The 17027-nt window shown below is 46.3% G+C and overlaps 1 protein-coding gene across 1 annotated transcript in view; it reads right to left on the reverse strand.

Annotated features, from left to right (window-relative positions):
- COL22A1 (collagen type XXII alpha 1 chain) overlaps positions 1-17027 on the reverse strand; it is a 743309-nt gene that overhangs the window by 369699 nt on the left and 356583 nt on the right. The window contains exon 14 of the mRNA XM_030219538.1: positions 9818-9871. Within this exon, the coding sequence (XP_030075398.1) occupies positions 9818-9871 (54 nt within the window). The remainder of the gene's footprint in view (positions 1-9817; positions 9872-17027) is intronic.

A 17027-nucleotide genomic window follows, 5' to 3' on the forward strand; every position in this document is an offset into this window, starting at 1 on the left:
ATACCCTCCTGTGATTTAGACGAACTGTGGAGAAAAACACCTCAAATCTGAGTTTCAAAAATCATGGCTTAGATGTTTTCCCGTGAAAACTGTCCATCTGCTGCTTTGTGATGCTTTTGAGACATTTTTCTCTTTTGAAAATGAGCTCCATAACTGCCAATCCTGCCACTGTTATCCCATTTTCTACCCACAGAAACACCTAAAAATTCAAAAATATTCTCTTATTTATGTTTTTCTTTAAAGCCTCATAGACATGATTGGAATAAGCACATCTGGTAATCTTTAGTGAACCTAGGTAAAACAGCTTACCATGTCACATTTCAAGGAACTCTGAAGATATGGCAAAAGTTTCCTGAAATGCTTCAACTGGTTAAGAGTTCACATGCAATTAAAGCTTTAGACATATCTGACAGAAATCTCTTTTTTCCAAGTGGGGTATGGCATACTTGTGCTACCAAAATCCAAAACAGAACCATGCATTTCTGAGCTAATTAGGGCTATGCTATAAATTACAAATTACAGAATTTCTCACACTTCAATTCACCTGATGCAAAACAACAGCCCCTCCCCCCACCCCTTCATGCTTCTCTACAGATCCCTTGAGATCTCACTGACCTGCATTTCTATGAGACCATCTTTGTACAGCTGAATAAATTCACTGCAGTCTCTGCCAAAACCATTTACCATCTGATGACTAATGCAAGCAACCCAGGTCATTGTGACACTTTACAGGAAATATGAGTCTGCAGTAGCTGGGAAGATGCCTGCTTGGTATATGATTTAAAACAAAACAACAACAAAATAACTAGACCCTATTGGTTATTTGAAAACCTGTACAATATATGGAGTTTAATGCCCTGCCACCTGACCCCACTGAAGAAATGATTAGATTACAACTTTGGCCAAAGAAGTATTAAAACTCCTAATATAATATCTATGGAGTCAATTATCAATCAGGAGGTCCAGGGACATCTGGGTATTTGCCCAGAGTGTACGCCTAGATTAGGCACAGAAACTGTGTATACAGTGTGCCGTTGAAAATACATCTCTAATGTATATGTACATCTATGGGTCTAATCTAGACATATAGGTGCAGATATTGGGTTCCTACTCATTTAGCATAGCGGTTCTCAACCCAGTCCTCAGGACAGAACTAGCCAGTCAGGTTTTCAGAATATCCACAAATGAATATGCATGACAGATTTGCATACAATGGAGGCAGTGCATGCAAATGTATCTCATGCATGTTCGTTGTGAATTTCATGAAAATCTTAGTGGCTAGGTGTGTCCCAGGGACATTTTGCATAGGTTTTCAAATGAACAATAAGGCTATTGTTTGTTTTTGTTTTTAATTACATAAAACATCAAAAGGTATTAGTGTGTCCTTATGCAGGTCATTCCTGTGCACTAAGGCCATTTTTACCACTGGGGTAAAATGGCCAATTTTTTATATTTTCCCTATTAATGGCCACATGATAATTTTTCCATTAATGTGTGAGCCCCTACCACCACCTATTATGTAGGTGGTAAGGACTCATGCGCTAAGCACATGCTAATTGGTTAGTGTGTGGCAATTGGATTTATTATTTTTTTAGGATTTATTAGTTTTATATACTGTATAATTAGTGTCAAAGCGAACCAATTAGCACAGACCATGCCCAATCTCTACTCCCAGAACTTACCCCTGCGCTAAAAACTAAATTTTATTTTTTAGCACATGGATAGCACTCATCAATCCCAAAATACCGCAGGACACCTAAGCATGCCCCGCTGTAAGGCATTTTGTGCTACAGTAAGCATGCATTAGTGCTTACTGCACCTTGGTAAAAGGGCTCTTAGACTGTAAGACCACAAGGGACAGAAGACAGTACTTGTATATTTATTTATTTATTTATTTGCTGCATTTATATCCCACATTTTCCCACCTATTTGCAGGCTCAAAGTGGCTTACAATATAAAACAACAATCACATTGATGGGATAAGGAAATCAGAATATTGATAACAAATAAGGTGCATGAGAATATCATGGCAATCCTATTAATAGAATAACAATTACAGCATTGTAGCAGTTAGGATGCATAAAAAATTATGTATAATGAGAAGTGGGTAAGTAGATAAAAAACAAAACATAATGATAACAGGACAAGATAAATATACAATGATTAGGGTGTAAATTAGAATAATCAAATTTGAAAAGTTCCATTAAGCTTGTATCTGGTGAAGTTTAGGTGTCGTTTTTTATGGGGGAACTTTTTTGTATGTTTTTTTGAACAAATAAGTCTTCAGTGATTTCTGGAAGGTCATCAGATCATGTGTAATGTAAACTGCAGAAGGCGGTATATCAAATGCATGATCCAGACAGTGTGGGTTGAGAACCCCTAATCTAGCATATACATTTGGGCCATACATGTCAGGTTACATCTGTTTTTGGCACATGCAGCCAAAATGCATATGCTTGACATATAGGCACTCAATATCTGTCTAGAGTGGATGCATAAAAGGCAATGCATAAATGTATAGAATACTGACATTTACATGCACATGTGCAGCCATACACATGCAAATGTCAGTAATCAGCCTAAACGTTATTCTGTAAATACCTGTTTAACTTATATAGTAGGTAATCACCAAGGAGGTTGTACTCAGGGGAGGAGCATGGGTGGGACATAGACGTGTCTCCCACTTATGCAGATAAGTTACAGAATAGCACAAGTTATGTGTGTCCCTGCCACATCTAGGCACCCACACGGACACCTACATGTTGGATGCACTGATATTGGGCTACGCTTACATTTTATAATGGAACCTGGGCACCTGGGTTCTGTTTACAAGTGGCTTTTGCTGTGTGGGTTTGGGACACCTAATTGGAGGTGCCTAGTTGTAGAATTGTTTCCATAGAGAGCACCACCCCTAGAACACCCATTTCTCTAAGCATATACAATCAGGTGTATGCACCTAGTTCTATATGTGCAGCTCTGATTAAAAGCAAAGCAGCAGTTAGATATCCTGCACAGTGAGATTGGGAGAGAAGCCTACCTGTGGGGAATGGACAAAAGAGAAGGGGAGAAATGGTGGGCAGGGGCAGAGAGAAATGGAGAGATGCTGGGCCACGTGGAATAGGGGGATACTAGTCCTGGGGGAGGAAGGACAGGAGGGAAGGAGGAACGAGAGGAGAAGCTGAACATGAGGAGGGACAGGGACAAAGAGATGCAGTGCATGACATGGGGAGGGGGATAGGGTCACAGAGGGGTGTTGCTGGACAGGGCAAGAATAAAAATACAGAGAGGGGAGATGCTCAACATAGCAGGAAGATAGGGGCAGGGACACGGAAGAGAGTTGAATGACACAGAGACAGAGAAAAAAATGCCAAATGGACCAGGAGGCCCTGGCAAAAGAGAAGACAGAAGAAAGCAGAAACCAGAGACTGGGACTAACACAATTATGAAAATTAAAAGATCAGACAACAAAGATAGAAAAATAAAATTTATTTTCTATTTATTGAAAGTAGCCTTAAACAACTGAATCAAATTGAATTGAAAAATCAATTCATATGAGTGAATCGAATTGAAAATTTTTGGACCAAAGCGGACAGCACTAGCTCAGACTGTATCATCTCTGCTCCTGTGTATGCCTCCTTTCCAAATACGTGCTATGTAAGTTAAGCGGATATTGCGCTTATACGGAATATTGGCATGTATGTGTACACAAATGTAAATGCCTAGTTTAAAGAACTGTTCTTAAAGTTAGTCTAATAAAATAGTATCAACTGACTTTACTTTTTTTTTTTTGGTTTATTTGTATTAGTCATTAACTTGGGGACTGCTCTTTTATGTAATACCATAAAGCAATTGTGCCTTCCACCAGTGCTTGAACACCAGCTGTGTTTTGTCTGAGAATTTTTCCAGTGGGAATAAATGCGAACTTGTGTAGGAAGTTCCCAGAAATGTGTGTATTGGAGACTACCTCATTTCCAATGAAATGTGTAGGTAGATATTTTATTTCTCATGGGCCTGTGGGTAAACTTTCACAGTTATTCCAATACAAAACGTAGCTCACTGAAATAAAGCCTGTTGCATTTGGCTGTGTTCAGGAAGTAACACTTTTCTCCTTTAAATGTCCTAGAATTTTGATATACATTAACTGTTTTATTATTTGTGTAACCCAGTATTGCTGCTTAATATTTAGGTGCCCAACTTACATCAGCTATAAAGCTGGTATAAGTGCAGGTGCCTAAATGAGGAAAGATACAAGCTGGTTATGTAAGTGGAAGTCCTGCCTATGCCCTGCCCAAGCTCCTCTGCAGTGTACACCCTTCTTAAAAATACCAATTTTGTAAGTTTAGCAGGTAGTTACAGAATAGCACTTAGGGTGATTATTATTTGTGCATGTATGGGCGCATATGCAGACATAAATGTCAGTATCCTGAACATTTACAGGTGTAAAACACAAACCCACATTCTCCATACTCACACACAGCTCCTAGCCCACATCCTTATAAACTCCTACATACATACTCTACCCACACATATCACATTAGCCTCGAACACACCCTATCATCTACACATCCCTTATGTTCCTATACAAATAACCTCATGCACATATCAGACACCTATATTCATTTATCACACCTACACAAACCTGCATCTATACTTCCCACATAGACACAAACACACATAAAAACACATAACCCCACCACAAACCCCTCTAACATCAACATATTCTACAAATCTATATTGTAAAGGATTCTTGAAATCATGCCTTTGCCTGCTTTTTCTGTGTGCTTAGAAGAAGGAATACTCTAGAACAAAAGGAGACATTACAAGTCTCCAAATTGGCAGACTCAGCAGCAGGATCAAAATGATATCTTCATCCAAAAATTTGTCAATGCCTGGAATGATTTCCCAAGTGAGAAGGTAGAGAATAAGAGATGCACATTAGGAAGAACAATCCAAATCATAGTTACCCTGATGCTAGGGTGTGCGGCAGTGGCCAAAAAAGCAAACAGGATGCTTGGAATTATTAGGAAAGGGATGGTAAATAAGACTGAGAATACTATAATGCCTCTGTATTGCTCCATGGTGCAACTTCACCTTGCGTACTGCATTCAGTTCTGGTCACCGTATTTAATTTCAAAGAAGAGTGACCAAAATTGTAAAGGGGACGGAACTCCTCTCATATGAGGAAAGGCTAAAGAGGTTAGGGCTCTTCAGCTTGGAAAAGAGATAGATGAGGGAGGATATGATCAAGGTCTACAAAATCCTGAGAGGTGCAGAACAAGTAGAAGTGAATCGATTTTTTTTACTCTTTCAAAAAGTACAAAGACTAGGGGACACTCAATGAAGTTCCATGGAAATACTTTTAGGAGTTCAAAATGGCTGCCGAGGAGGATAGACGCATCTTTGTAGCTCCTGAGGAACTTTCTTTTTAAGAACTTGGGTGAAATTGGTTTTTGCCTAAGATTACCTCACAATGCCGAAAAGAAGGGGGAAAGCCGCGGCTATCGGCCCCCAGCGACTTGGAACCCTGGTTCGAAGCGGCACGATTGAACCGTTCCTACAGCGGGCCCAGGCCGCTAGTACGCCAACGGGCGGCTCGCTGTTGCCTCCCGCAGCAGTTGAAGGCATGCGAGAGACACTTGAGCTGGAAGTTTCACTGAGCCCGGACGCTCGAACACCTCCTCCTCCTCCTGTGTTTCGCGAGCTCTCTCCTTTGGTGGCGGCGTCTCCGAGTCGAACTCTGGAAGGAGAGGTAGCAGTAGGGACGCCGGGGGCGATTGAAGATCAGGAGAGAGCTGAGCTGAACGGAATATCGACGGAGGAGAGATTTAGCTCCAGTCGATCAGGAAACGCATTGCAACAACAACTGACGGAGGTAGGAGCCTTCTCATTTGCTTTAACACAAATTAAACCCCCCGAAGTGACTCTTGAATCCCTTTGGACACTTATAATGGATTTGGGCAAAGCTTTAGTACCCCAAATGCAGAAGGTTAAACAAGATGTTGAAAAGTTAGAAGACAAAGTAAAACAATTAAATTCACAGGTGGGACAACAAGCCAAAGATATTCAACAACTACATGAAGTTCAAAATGTAGTTGTAAAAGATTTAAGTAATTTAAGACGAAAAGCGGAAATAATGGAAAACTTTTCTAGAAGTAACAACCTTCGATTTCTTAATTTTCCTTATTTGAACACTATCCACCTTATAATTGAAAGAGAAAAACGCCTAGATTTCGACCCAAATCGGGAGATAGACGTTTATCTCACAAAAACGAATAAATCAGTATAATGGAAAGCCGATTTTGGACGTTTTCAACTGCACTCCATCGCGGAAGCGTACAAAGTTGACGGGGGCATGTCGGAGGCGTGGCGAAGGTGGAACTGAGGCGTGGTTATCGGCCAAGGAGAGATGGGCGCCTTTCGCCGATAATGGAAAAAAAGTATGCGTTTGTAGCTAGAATTTAGGGCACTTTTCCTGGACCCTGTTTTTTCACGAATAAGGCCCCAAAAAGTGCCCTAAATGACCAGATTACCCCCAGAGGGAATCGGGGATGACCTCCCCTGACTCCCCCAGTGGTCACTAATCCCCTTCCACCACAGTATAAAAAGAGTTTCACAAAGGAAGGAGGGAAACTTCCAAGTTGTTCAAGCAACTGCCCTCAGAAAAACTGAGGGGACAGAAAAGTCTGTAAATAAAAACACTAAACAGGCTCTTTCAGCGGCCCAACATTCAAGGAGCCCTGCTCTGATGCTGTTCACTGTTTCTCACGCCAGGAACAGCCTTAGCCAATGCAGGAACTCTAAAAAAAAAATCTAAACTCACCACAGACAGCGAGGCCTATTGCTTTCAATGTACCCACTTAGGCAAACATGGCTTGCCAGCTCAGGTGATTCTTGCTGCCTTTGTGCAGAAAGGGACTGCCCTGAAAAGACTCCCTCCGAATAGAGGAAGACAGGGGAGAAAAGGACCCTACTTCTGAGCTGGAGAGAAAACATCCCCTCTTTGGGGCAGGGTCCATCAGAGAGACTGAGACAGGGAACAAGCCAGAAAACTTCAAAGGCTGAACTAAAAAGGAACTGTTAGTTCCCCTACCAGACTTCTGCAACATATAGGCATACAGAGCAGCAGAATGAGCTCGGGGGGGGGGGGGGGGGGGTCTGAGAAATCCCCTGCCCCAGAGAAGACCCCAGTGGCTGACATGCATCCTGAAAAAAAAAAAACGGCACATCGCGGGACCATCAGATTCCTTCTACAACCCATCTGCTCGAGATGGGCATAAAAACTCCCTCAATCGCGAAAAGGGCTACTGAGGCCAAGCTCTCTTAAGAAGAAAGGTTCAAATTATGGGTCGCAGAGCAGAGGAGATCCTGCTCAGATTCAGTAGATATAGAAACAGCTTAAAGTAGTTCTGTTCTTCCCTTGAATCCCCTTGCATAGTGGGGGCAGTTTGAGAAGAATTTGGGCCATTGCCCCAGCTACATGCAAACCGTTTCTGACTCAACAGTGATTTTGGTAAAGGAAACTGAAGGCTGGAGAAAATAAAGGGGAATCTCCTGTACCAGCAGTCTCTAATGGAACACAAGGTCCTTTAGGAGAAGCTGCCCCTCCCCCCTGCCCACATCAAGGCTGCAGGGCGGGAAAGGATCAGAGCTATCTGGAGAAAAGAGGGCCGCACCAGCAAAAGGGCGCATGTTCCCGCCATTTTAGCGTGGGGAAAGGCTGCTCAGGGAAGAGGAACTTCAGCACGTCCCTCCCCAGCGTTCAAACACGCCACCATACAGAGTCCCACTGAGGAGCATCTGCTACTGCAGCGGGAACAGCTTTCAAACGCCAGCATCGCCCATATTAAAGCACGGTACCCCCGCACCGAAAAGAGAAAGGCAAGGACTCACCAAACAGCAGGTGTCTCCGGAGGAGAAGCAGAGTCCCACAGATGCAGCAGCCTGTCGCCTAACTGGCACACAGACAAAAGCACAGCACTAAGACAGGGAAACCCTGTACTGCCCGGTCCTGTCAGAAATCTTCTTGGTTTTTTGTTTGTTTTTTTAAACACTGAATGAAGGCAAAGGAGCTCTCTTGGTTTTTTCTTTTTTTTTTAACTGGTGAGGAAGGCTAGAGCTCTAAATACCGGGAGGCAAGGGGGGAAGGGTGAAGCAGGGACCCAGAAGACTTAGTATGCCCCCAAAGTCGGCACCACCAGCCAAATACCCCTAAACTCAACTGGCCCACAGGACCCAGGAGTATCCCCAACAGACAAATCCAGGAGCTGCTGAAATGCCGTCCACCACCTGCTGGAGATAGAGATGTACTGAGGTGAAGGAGGAGCTGGCTGTCTGGTATCACTGCCTTCAGCTTTGTATTCTCTAGCACCACCTGCTGGTAGATGGACACAACCCACCAGTTCTCGGATTCATCTGCTGCATACGTTAAGGAACTACCTATACCAGAAATGGTTTTCAAGGGCAATGATGCAGAGGAACTAAAAGAAATCTCAGTGAACCTGGGAGACATACCTGGGAGAAATTAGAGTAGTAAATCACCTGGACCATATGGCATGCCCCCTAGGGTAATGAAAGAACTCAAGCGTGAAAATTCTGGTGACTGAGGCAAGGCACTCAGTTAGCATGGAGCTCCTATGTAGGGCTGTACAGTAAATCAACTTTCTAATAGGAGTATAGATGTTCTAGGTAATACTGCAAAATTTATTATGCTGCTCTTTTCTGGACAGGCTCCATGAACGAATTTTGAAGTTGGTGCTGTTATGGCATGGTAGATTTTCTCTATAGGAACGGAGTGATTTTTGTGGAGTTACTATGCTTTCAGTACTGGTGAGGGTTTATAATATATTGCAATTGCTGAGATAACAGCAGAATATAAAATTATTTTTTATATGTTGAGTTCTATGAGGTAATCTCTTAGCTCTGCTTTCTACCCCTTGTTGGGTGAGCAACTGTTTTAGCTGCAATATGTATGTATGTTCAAAAAGAAAAAGCAAGAATATATATATACATATATACACATATACATAAATATAATACCATGCCAATCCAGTGTGTAATTCAGATACCATAATTAAACTAATATAATTGTTGTTGCATATAAACAACATTGCAAAGGGTTTCCTTGTGGGTTTCATTCTAATTTTTAGCCTGGAGTTTGTTGCTTTTTCTTGGGGCAACCACTTGTCCAGGATTCTAAGAGAGGACATGTCCTGCTCCTTAATTAGAGCTCTGAGGAGGGCACGTCTTTTTGGATGACTGTAAAGAGGGGGGTGCCATTTTATCCTTCATCTCAGACAGCAGATTGCCTTTAGCTGCCCAAGTCCATGTGGTTACAGTGGGATAAATAAAACACAGCAGAAACTACCTGTCCTGAAACAAGAAGCCTGCTTCCTGAAATGTGTGCTGAAAATTATTCTAAATCTAGTCTCCTGAAACTTATTGGGCTGGAATTGTACTGTCCAATCCTCTTCCACCCACCAGAAGTAAAAACAAAGTATGGAACCGATAACTTGCTGGATCTCCTCCTCCTATCTGTTCCAATTTAAAATATAAAACTGTGACCAAATGCTCCGAACTCCCTTCTCACTTGCTGACTCAGTGTGTTACCATTTTTCTGGCAATAGTGCAAGGTTATAGATCCCCACCCCTCCCTCACAAGGAAGCGTAGTGAGAACATCAACAGCTTCTCCCATGCCCCATGAATCAAGAGGGTGTAAGCCTGGATTGTCTTTCCAGATAGCCTTGGGAGCATTTTTTAATGAATTTGATAAGTTCAGATAGATCAACACAGTCATAATGACAAAGATGTATACAGTACCTTCAGTCCAGGTAGACCAGTCAGTCCAATCTCTCCTAGTTCCCCCTTTTCACCCTGTAAAGAAATATTAACTATAGTTAGGGATATAAAATCTTTTGGTATGCCCCAGTTTATAATGAAATGATTGTTATCTAGTGCTCCTAATAGTCCACATACAGTTTGGAAACGAACACACTCAGTTAATCTCCTCAAAGATGCAAGAAGGTCTTTATAATGAAACCCCCTACTGTCTACATGAATGCTACATACAGCTTGATATATAGTAATCTATTTTTAATATAAATCAAGTGTCAATATTTTTTACCCTAAATTTGAAAGATGTCCAAAATTAGTACAAGGATTAAAAGTTTCACCTGAAAAAAAAAAGGTAAAATTATGTATAATCATACCTGATAATTTTCTTTCCATTAATCATAGCTGATCAATCCATAGACTGGTGGGTTGTGTCCATCTACCAGCAGGTGGAGATAGAGAGCAAACTTTTGCCTCCCTATATGTGGTCATGTGCTGCCGGAAACTCCTCAGTATGTCGATATCAAAGCTCCATCCGCAGGACTCAGCACTTAGAGAATTACACCCACGAAGGGACACTCTGCCCAGCTCACCACCGCCGAAACGGGGGAGGGGAATTAACCCAGCTCATCCCCACACAAGTGGGGGAGGGGAATCCGTCCAGCTCATCCCCGCGGAGCGGGGGAGGGACACCACACCCGCCGATGCGGGGGGATCTGGCTTATCCTGCAACCGCAACCGCGGGAGGAGCTGACTGACCCTAACACCGCCGAAGCGGGAGGGGTACAAAGCTGCCCTACAGCCGCACGAAGCGGGAGGGAGTGCCGGCAGAATTTATGTCTCAATCCAGCCCCGTAAAACGGAGGGGAGAGGAATGCAGCAGCTCACTGTAACACAAACTCGTCTCAACTCTTGAAGAATCCAAGTGAAAGAAGAACTTGAACACGAAGTCCTCCTGAAGTAACTGAAGGCTAAACTTGAACCTAAAATTCAACCAGAATATAAACAGTACAGATATCTGGGAGGGGCTATGGATTGATCAGCTATGATTAATGGAAAGAAAATTATCAGGTATGATTATACATAATTTTACCTTCCATATCATCAAGCTGATCAATCCATAGACTGGTGGGATGTACCGAAGCAGTACTCACCCAGGGCGGGACATAGAAATCCCTGACCTCAACACTGAAGCTCCAAACCGGGCCTCCGCCCGTGCAGCCACAGTCAAACGGTAATGCTTGGAGAATGTATGAGCCGAAGCCCACGTTGCCGCCTTGCATATCTCTACCAAGGAGACAGATCCGGCCTCTGCCATCGAGGCCGTCTGAGCTCTCGTGGAGTGAGCCTTCAGCTGGATAGGCGGCACCTTCCCCGCGGCCACATAAGCCGCTGCAATGGCTTCCTTGACCCATCTTGCCACTGTAGGCTTAGCAGCCTGCAGACCCTTACGAGGACCTGCAAACAGGACAAACAGATGATCCGATTTCTGGAAATCATTGGTCACTTCCAAGTATCTGATGATGACTCGTCTCACATCCAGATATTCAAGAGCGGAGTACTCCTCTGGGTAGTCCTCCCTACGAAAGGAAGGGAGACAGAGCTGCTGATTCACATGGAAGCGAGAACCAATCTTGGGCAGGAAGGCAGGCACTGTGCGAATAGTCACTCCTGCCTCAGTGAACTGCAGAAAAGGCTCTCGACATGAGAGCGCCTGGAGCTTGGAAACTCTTCTGGCTGAAGTGATAGCCACCAAAAAGACTGCTTTCAACGTCAGGTCTTTCAGAGATGCCCTCGACAAGGGTTCCAAAGGCGGCTTCTGCAATGCTCTTAGCACCAGGTTGAGATTCCACGCAGGCACCACTGAGTGCAGAGGAGGGCGCAGGTGATTAACTCCCTTGAGAAAGCGCACCACATCTGGCTGCGAAGCCAGGGAAGCACCCTTCAGGCGGCCCCTGAAGCAAGCCAGAGCCGCTACCTGGACTTTAAGGGAACTGAGCGACAGGCCTTTCTCCAGACCTTCTTGCAGGAACGCCAACACTGAAGAAATTGGAGCAGTGAAGGGAGAAAGTGAGCCTGCTTCACACCATGCTGCAAAGATACGCCAAACCCTGGCGTAAGCAGTAGAAGTAGAGCGCTTCCTCGCTCTCAGCATAGTGGCGATGACCTTGTCTGAGAAGCCCTTCTTCCTCAGACGCTGCCGCTCAATAGCCAGGCCGCAAGACCAAAGGGAGAGGGATACTCCATCACCACGGGACCCTGATGTAACAGGCCCTGCTCCACTGACAGCCGCAGAGGATCGTCGACTGAGAGCCTGAAGAAGTCCGCATACCAGGGACGTCTGGGCCAATCCGGACCCACCAGGATTACCCTGCCGGGATGCTTTGCCACCCGGTCTAGCACCCTGCCCAACATGGGCCAGGGCGGGAACACATAGAGGAGCTCTTGTGTCGGCCACTGTTGGAGAAGAGCATCTACTCCCAGGGATCGAGGGTCCCGTCCTCTGCTGAAAAAGCGCGGCACTTGGCCATTGGCCGATGACGCCATCAGATCTAGGCTCGGCTGGCCCCAGCGCTTCGTGATGTCCAAGAACGCCTGAGCAGATAGTTGCCACTCTCCGGGCTCCAAGGTATGGCGACTGGGAAAGTCCGCCTTGACATTCATGACTCCGGCAATGTGGGCCGCTGAAAGCTGCTCCAGGTTCGCTTCCGCCCACTGGCAAAGACTCATGGCCTCCTGGCTAGAGGGGCGCTCTTGGTACCTCCCTGGCGGTTGATATAGGCCACAGCCGTGGCATTGTCCGACAGGACCCGTACAGGCTTCAACACCAGTACCGGGATGAACTCCAATAACACCAACCGAATGGCTCTGAGTTCCAGGAGGTTGATAGACCACTTGCCTCTGCAGGAGACTAGAGCCCCTGCGCTGTCCTTCCCAAGCAGTGGGCTCCCCAGCCCATCAAAGAGGCGTCTGTCGTGACGACAATCCACTCCGGGGTCACCAGAGGCAATCCTGCAAACAACTTGTCTGTCTGCGTCCACCAGCTCAGCGCCTTGCGCACTGCTGGGTCCACGGGAAGGCGCACAGCATAATCCTCCGACATCGGAGTCCAGCGCAGCAGCAGAGATAGCTGTAGTGGTCTCATATGAGCCCTGGCCCAGGGCACTACTTCCATCGTGGCCGTCATAGAGCCCAACAGCTGCACGTAGTCCCAAGCCCGAATAGGAGAGGCTACTAGGAACTAGTCCACCTGAGCCTGAAGCTTGACAATCCGATTGTCTGGCAGGAACACTCTGCCCACTTGGGTGTCGAATCGAACTCCCAGATACACCAGGGACTGAGTCGGGCGCAGCTGGCTCTTCTTCCAGTTGATGATCCATCCCAGGGAGCTCAAAAGAGCAACTACCCGGTCCATAGCTTTGCCGCACTCTGCAGAAGAGGGGGCTCGGATCAACCAGTCGTCCAGATAAGGATGGACTTGTACTCCTTCCTTTAGCAGGAAGGCCGCTATGACCCCCATTACTTTGGAAAAGGTCCGCGGAGCAGTAGCCAACCCGAAAGGGAGGGCTCTGAACTGGAAGTGTCGTCTCAGGACTGTAAAACGCAGAAAGCGTTGGAGAGGAGGCCAGATGGGAATATGCAGGTACGCTTCCTTGATGTCCAAGGAAGCCAAGAACTCTCCTGCCTTCACTGCCGCTATAACAGAGTGGAGAGTCTCCATGCGAAAGTGACTCACTTTCCAGGCCCGATTGACCCCTTTGAGGTCGAGGATAGGCCGGACAGAACCTCCTTTCTTTGGAACCACAAAGTAAATGGAGTAACGTCCCTTGCCAATCTGATTTTTTGGCACCGGAACGACCGCACCCAGGCGGATCAGGTTGTCCAAGGTCTGCTGCACTACCACAGCTTGACCGGAGACTTGCAGGGAGAGAGTACAAACCCGTCTCTTAAGGGTTGGCAGAACTCTAGCTTGTAGCCGTCTCTGATGACTTCCAGCACCCACGCGTCTGAAGTTATAGTGGTCCACTCGCCCAGAAACGAGGACAGCCGTCCTCCAATCTGCACTGGGGCGTGGACCAAGGCCCCGTCATTGGGTACGAGACCCTGGGGGAGGACCGGAGGGAGCACCTCCGGGACGGCGGTCTCTGCGAAAGGAATGCTGCTTGGGGGAGAAATTCCTCTTGAAGGAAGAGGGGGCAGAGGAACCCGATTTGCCCGGGCGGTACCGATGGGCTTCCTGCAACCGTCCTCTGGAGGTATCGGGACGAGTACTAACCCGAGCCCTGACCTCTGGTAATTTCTTGCCCTTAGACGTGCCGAGATCGGTCACGATTTTGTCCAGCTCGACCCCAAAGAGCAGCTTGCCTTTAAAAGGCAATCTAGCCAGGCAGGATTTAGAGGCGTGGTCAGCAGACCAATGTTTCAGCCAAAGCCACCGCCGCGCAGAGACTGTCTGAGCCATGCCTTTAGCTGAGGCTCTCCAGACATCATACAGCAAGTCTGCCAAATAGGCTAAGCCCGATTCCAGGGCCGGCCAATCAGCCCTCAAGGAATGATCCGAGGGGGAAGCCCGCTGCACCATAGTCCGGCACGCCCTGGGCACATAGGAGCCGCAAACTGAGGCCTGCAAACTTAAAGCAGCTGCCTGAAAGGACGACCTTAAGGTCGCCTCCAATCTTCTGTCTTGGGCGTCCTTTAGGGCCGTGCCACCTTCCACCGGCAACGCCGTTTTCTTAGTCACCGCAGTGATTAAAGAATCCACGGTAGGCCACAGATAGGCCTCACGTTCACTCACAGCCAAAGGATAGAGGCGGGACATAGCCCTAGCCACTTTAAGGCTCGTTTCCGGGACATCCCATTGAGCCGCAATTAAGGTGTGCATGGCATCATGCACGTGGAAGGTTCTAGGCGGGCGCTTCGTCCCCAGCATAATGGCAGAGCCAACAGGGGCTGAGGGAGAGACGTCCTCCGGAGAGGAAATCTTCAAAGTGTCCATGGCCTGTAACAACAGGTTGGGCAAATCCTCTGGGCTAAAAAGCCACGCTGCAGAGGGGTCATCCGCTCCATCCGAGCGGGGATCTATCTCCTCCAAGGAATCCGCAAAGGATCGTTGGGAGACCTCAGACACGCTGCCCTCATCTACATCGGAGGAGACAAAAGTCCTCCAAGGCCTGGAAATCAACCCGAGGGCGTTTACCTCTGGGAACCTCAACCTCTTTATCCGAAGAGGGAGCAGGGGCAGCGTTTTGCATGAGGAAAGCCTGATGCAGCAGCAAAACAAACTCGGGGGAGAAACCCCCCAGACTGTGCACTTCCGCAGCCTGGGCAACAGCCCTAGACGCACTCTCAACCGGCGCTCGCAATAGCGGGGGAGAGACATGCTGCGCATCCAAAATGGCGTCCGGCGCGAAACTCCGTGAAGGAGCCGCGCGGGAAGAACGGCGCTTAACTTTAGCCGCTTTTGTGCCGTCGCCCAAATTAAGGGCGTTCATGGCATTAATGTCTCCAACCTCAAGGGCGGCCCCCGAAGAAGCCGTCCGAGCCGCGTGGCCGGCCAAGATGGCGGAGGCGAGGAGCGGGGGATGGGCGTTTATGGCGGGAAAAAACCGCCACGCCGGAGGAATGACCGGGACATTCATCGGTCACTAAACTATCACCCATCAAGGGCGAATCAGGTTGTAAAACCCCCGCATCCCCTCTAGAAGCGCTCCAGCGATCCGGGGAGCGACCCTTTGCGCCCTCGCCCTCCGACGCCATTGCCACGAGAAGAATCGGGGAACCCCCTGCCCGCTATAAAAAGGTAAAATTACCTGCTTGCCGCTCCGAGCTGTAACGAACTGGTGTCCCAGTGAGTAGCTGCAATGAACGTTTAAAGAAACGTCGAATTAAACGCCTTTAAAGACGTTTAAAAATTTTTTTTTTTTTTTTTTTTAAACGGAGCCAGCGGGAGGGGGGAGAAAAGGAGGGACCTGGCACCACCAGGTTTGCACTTGCTCAAAAGAGCCCTCAACCCCAGGCCTCAACAAAACCTAAGGATTAGGCTTGGAGGCCTAGCCAGAGCTGCTGCTGTGTGTGACCACCACCTGCTGAGATAGAGAACATACTGAGGAGTTTCCGGCAGCACATGACCACATATAGGGAGGCAAAAGTTTGCTCTCTATCTCCACCTGCTGGTAGATGGACACAACCCACCAGTCTATGGATTGATCAGCTTGATGATATGGAATGCTCCATTAGTTGAACTCTACCACCTCTGTTTTTATAAGCAGTCTTCTCTCCTTGATCTTTGTTCCAATGAAGGCTTGTGTTAACCTCCATTTTGAAAGATAAACAACTTCCAAAACTATGCAATTGATTTCTAAAACACATTCTGATTCTCTAAGTGATGGATGATTACTATTATTTTATTTGTCATCTATGACTACGTGTATGGAATTTTAGTTCTTTCCAAACGTGAAAGTTCACTGCACTCTTAATAAATCTACTTCTGCATTGTGAACAGTAAGGTAAGATCTGTCTTCTAGCCACACTATATTAGGTGCAAGTGAATGTCAAATTGAAAAAGGGAGAAGTTCAAAGGGAACAGAATGCACAACAGCACCAGCCAGGGTTATAAGCTGAGGGCTTGTAAGAGGATTCAAACCTTCATAAATATGCTTTCGCTCTATTACTTTCTTGTAAGGTTCCCTAGGCTCCTTGTTGAGAGGTAGTATATTTTGAGAATACAATTTAGTCTCAGTGGATGAAAGAGAGTGATTGTGTATTTGAGGAATAGTTTAATAGTTAAGGCATCAGGCTATGACCCAGTGAAGCAGGATTCAAATCCTGCTTTTAACATTGATGATTCTTATGACTTTATATAGGGTCACTCCATTCTCCATTGCCTCAGGTACAAATTAGGTTGGAAGCCCACTTGAGTAGGGAAAGAAACTAATTGTAACTTGTCTTGAACTCAAATTTGGAATAGACGTACTAGTGGTTAGAGCACCGGTCTTACAATCTAGAGGTGGCCGGCTCAAATCCCACTGCTGCTCCTTGTGATCTTGGGCAAATCACTTAACCCTCCATTGCCTCAGGTACAAACTTAGATTGTGAGCCCTCCTGGGACAGAGAAATATCCAGTGTACCTGAATGTAACTCACCTTGAGCTAATACTGAAAAAGGTGTGAGCAAAATCTAAATAAATAAATAAATAAAA

This window comes from Microcaecilia unicolor, chromosome 1 (assembly GCF_901765095.1).
Source record: "Microcaecilia unicolor chromosome 1, aMicUni1.1, whole genome shotgun sequence".
Classification (NCBI taxonomy): domain Eukaryota; kingdom Metazoa; phylum Chordata; class Amphibia; order Gymnophiona; family Siphonopidae; genus Microcaecilia; species Microcaecilia unicolor.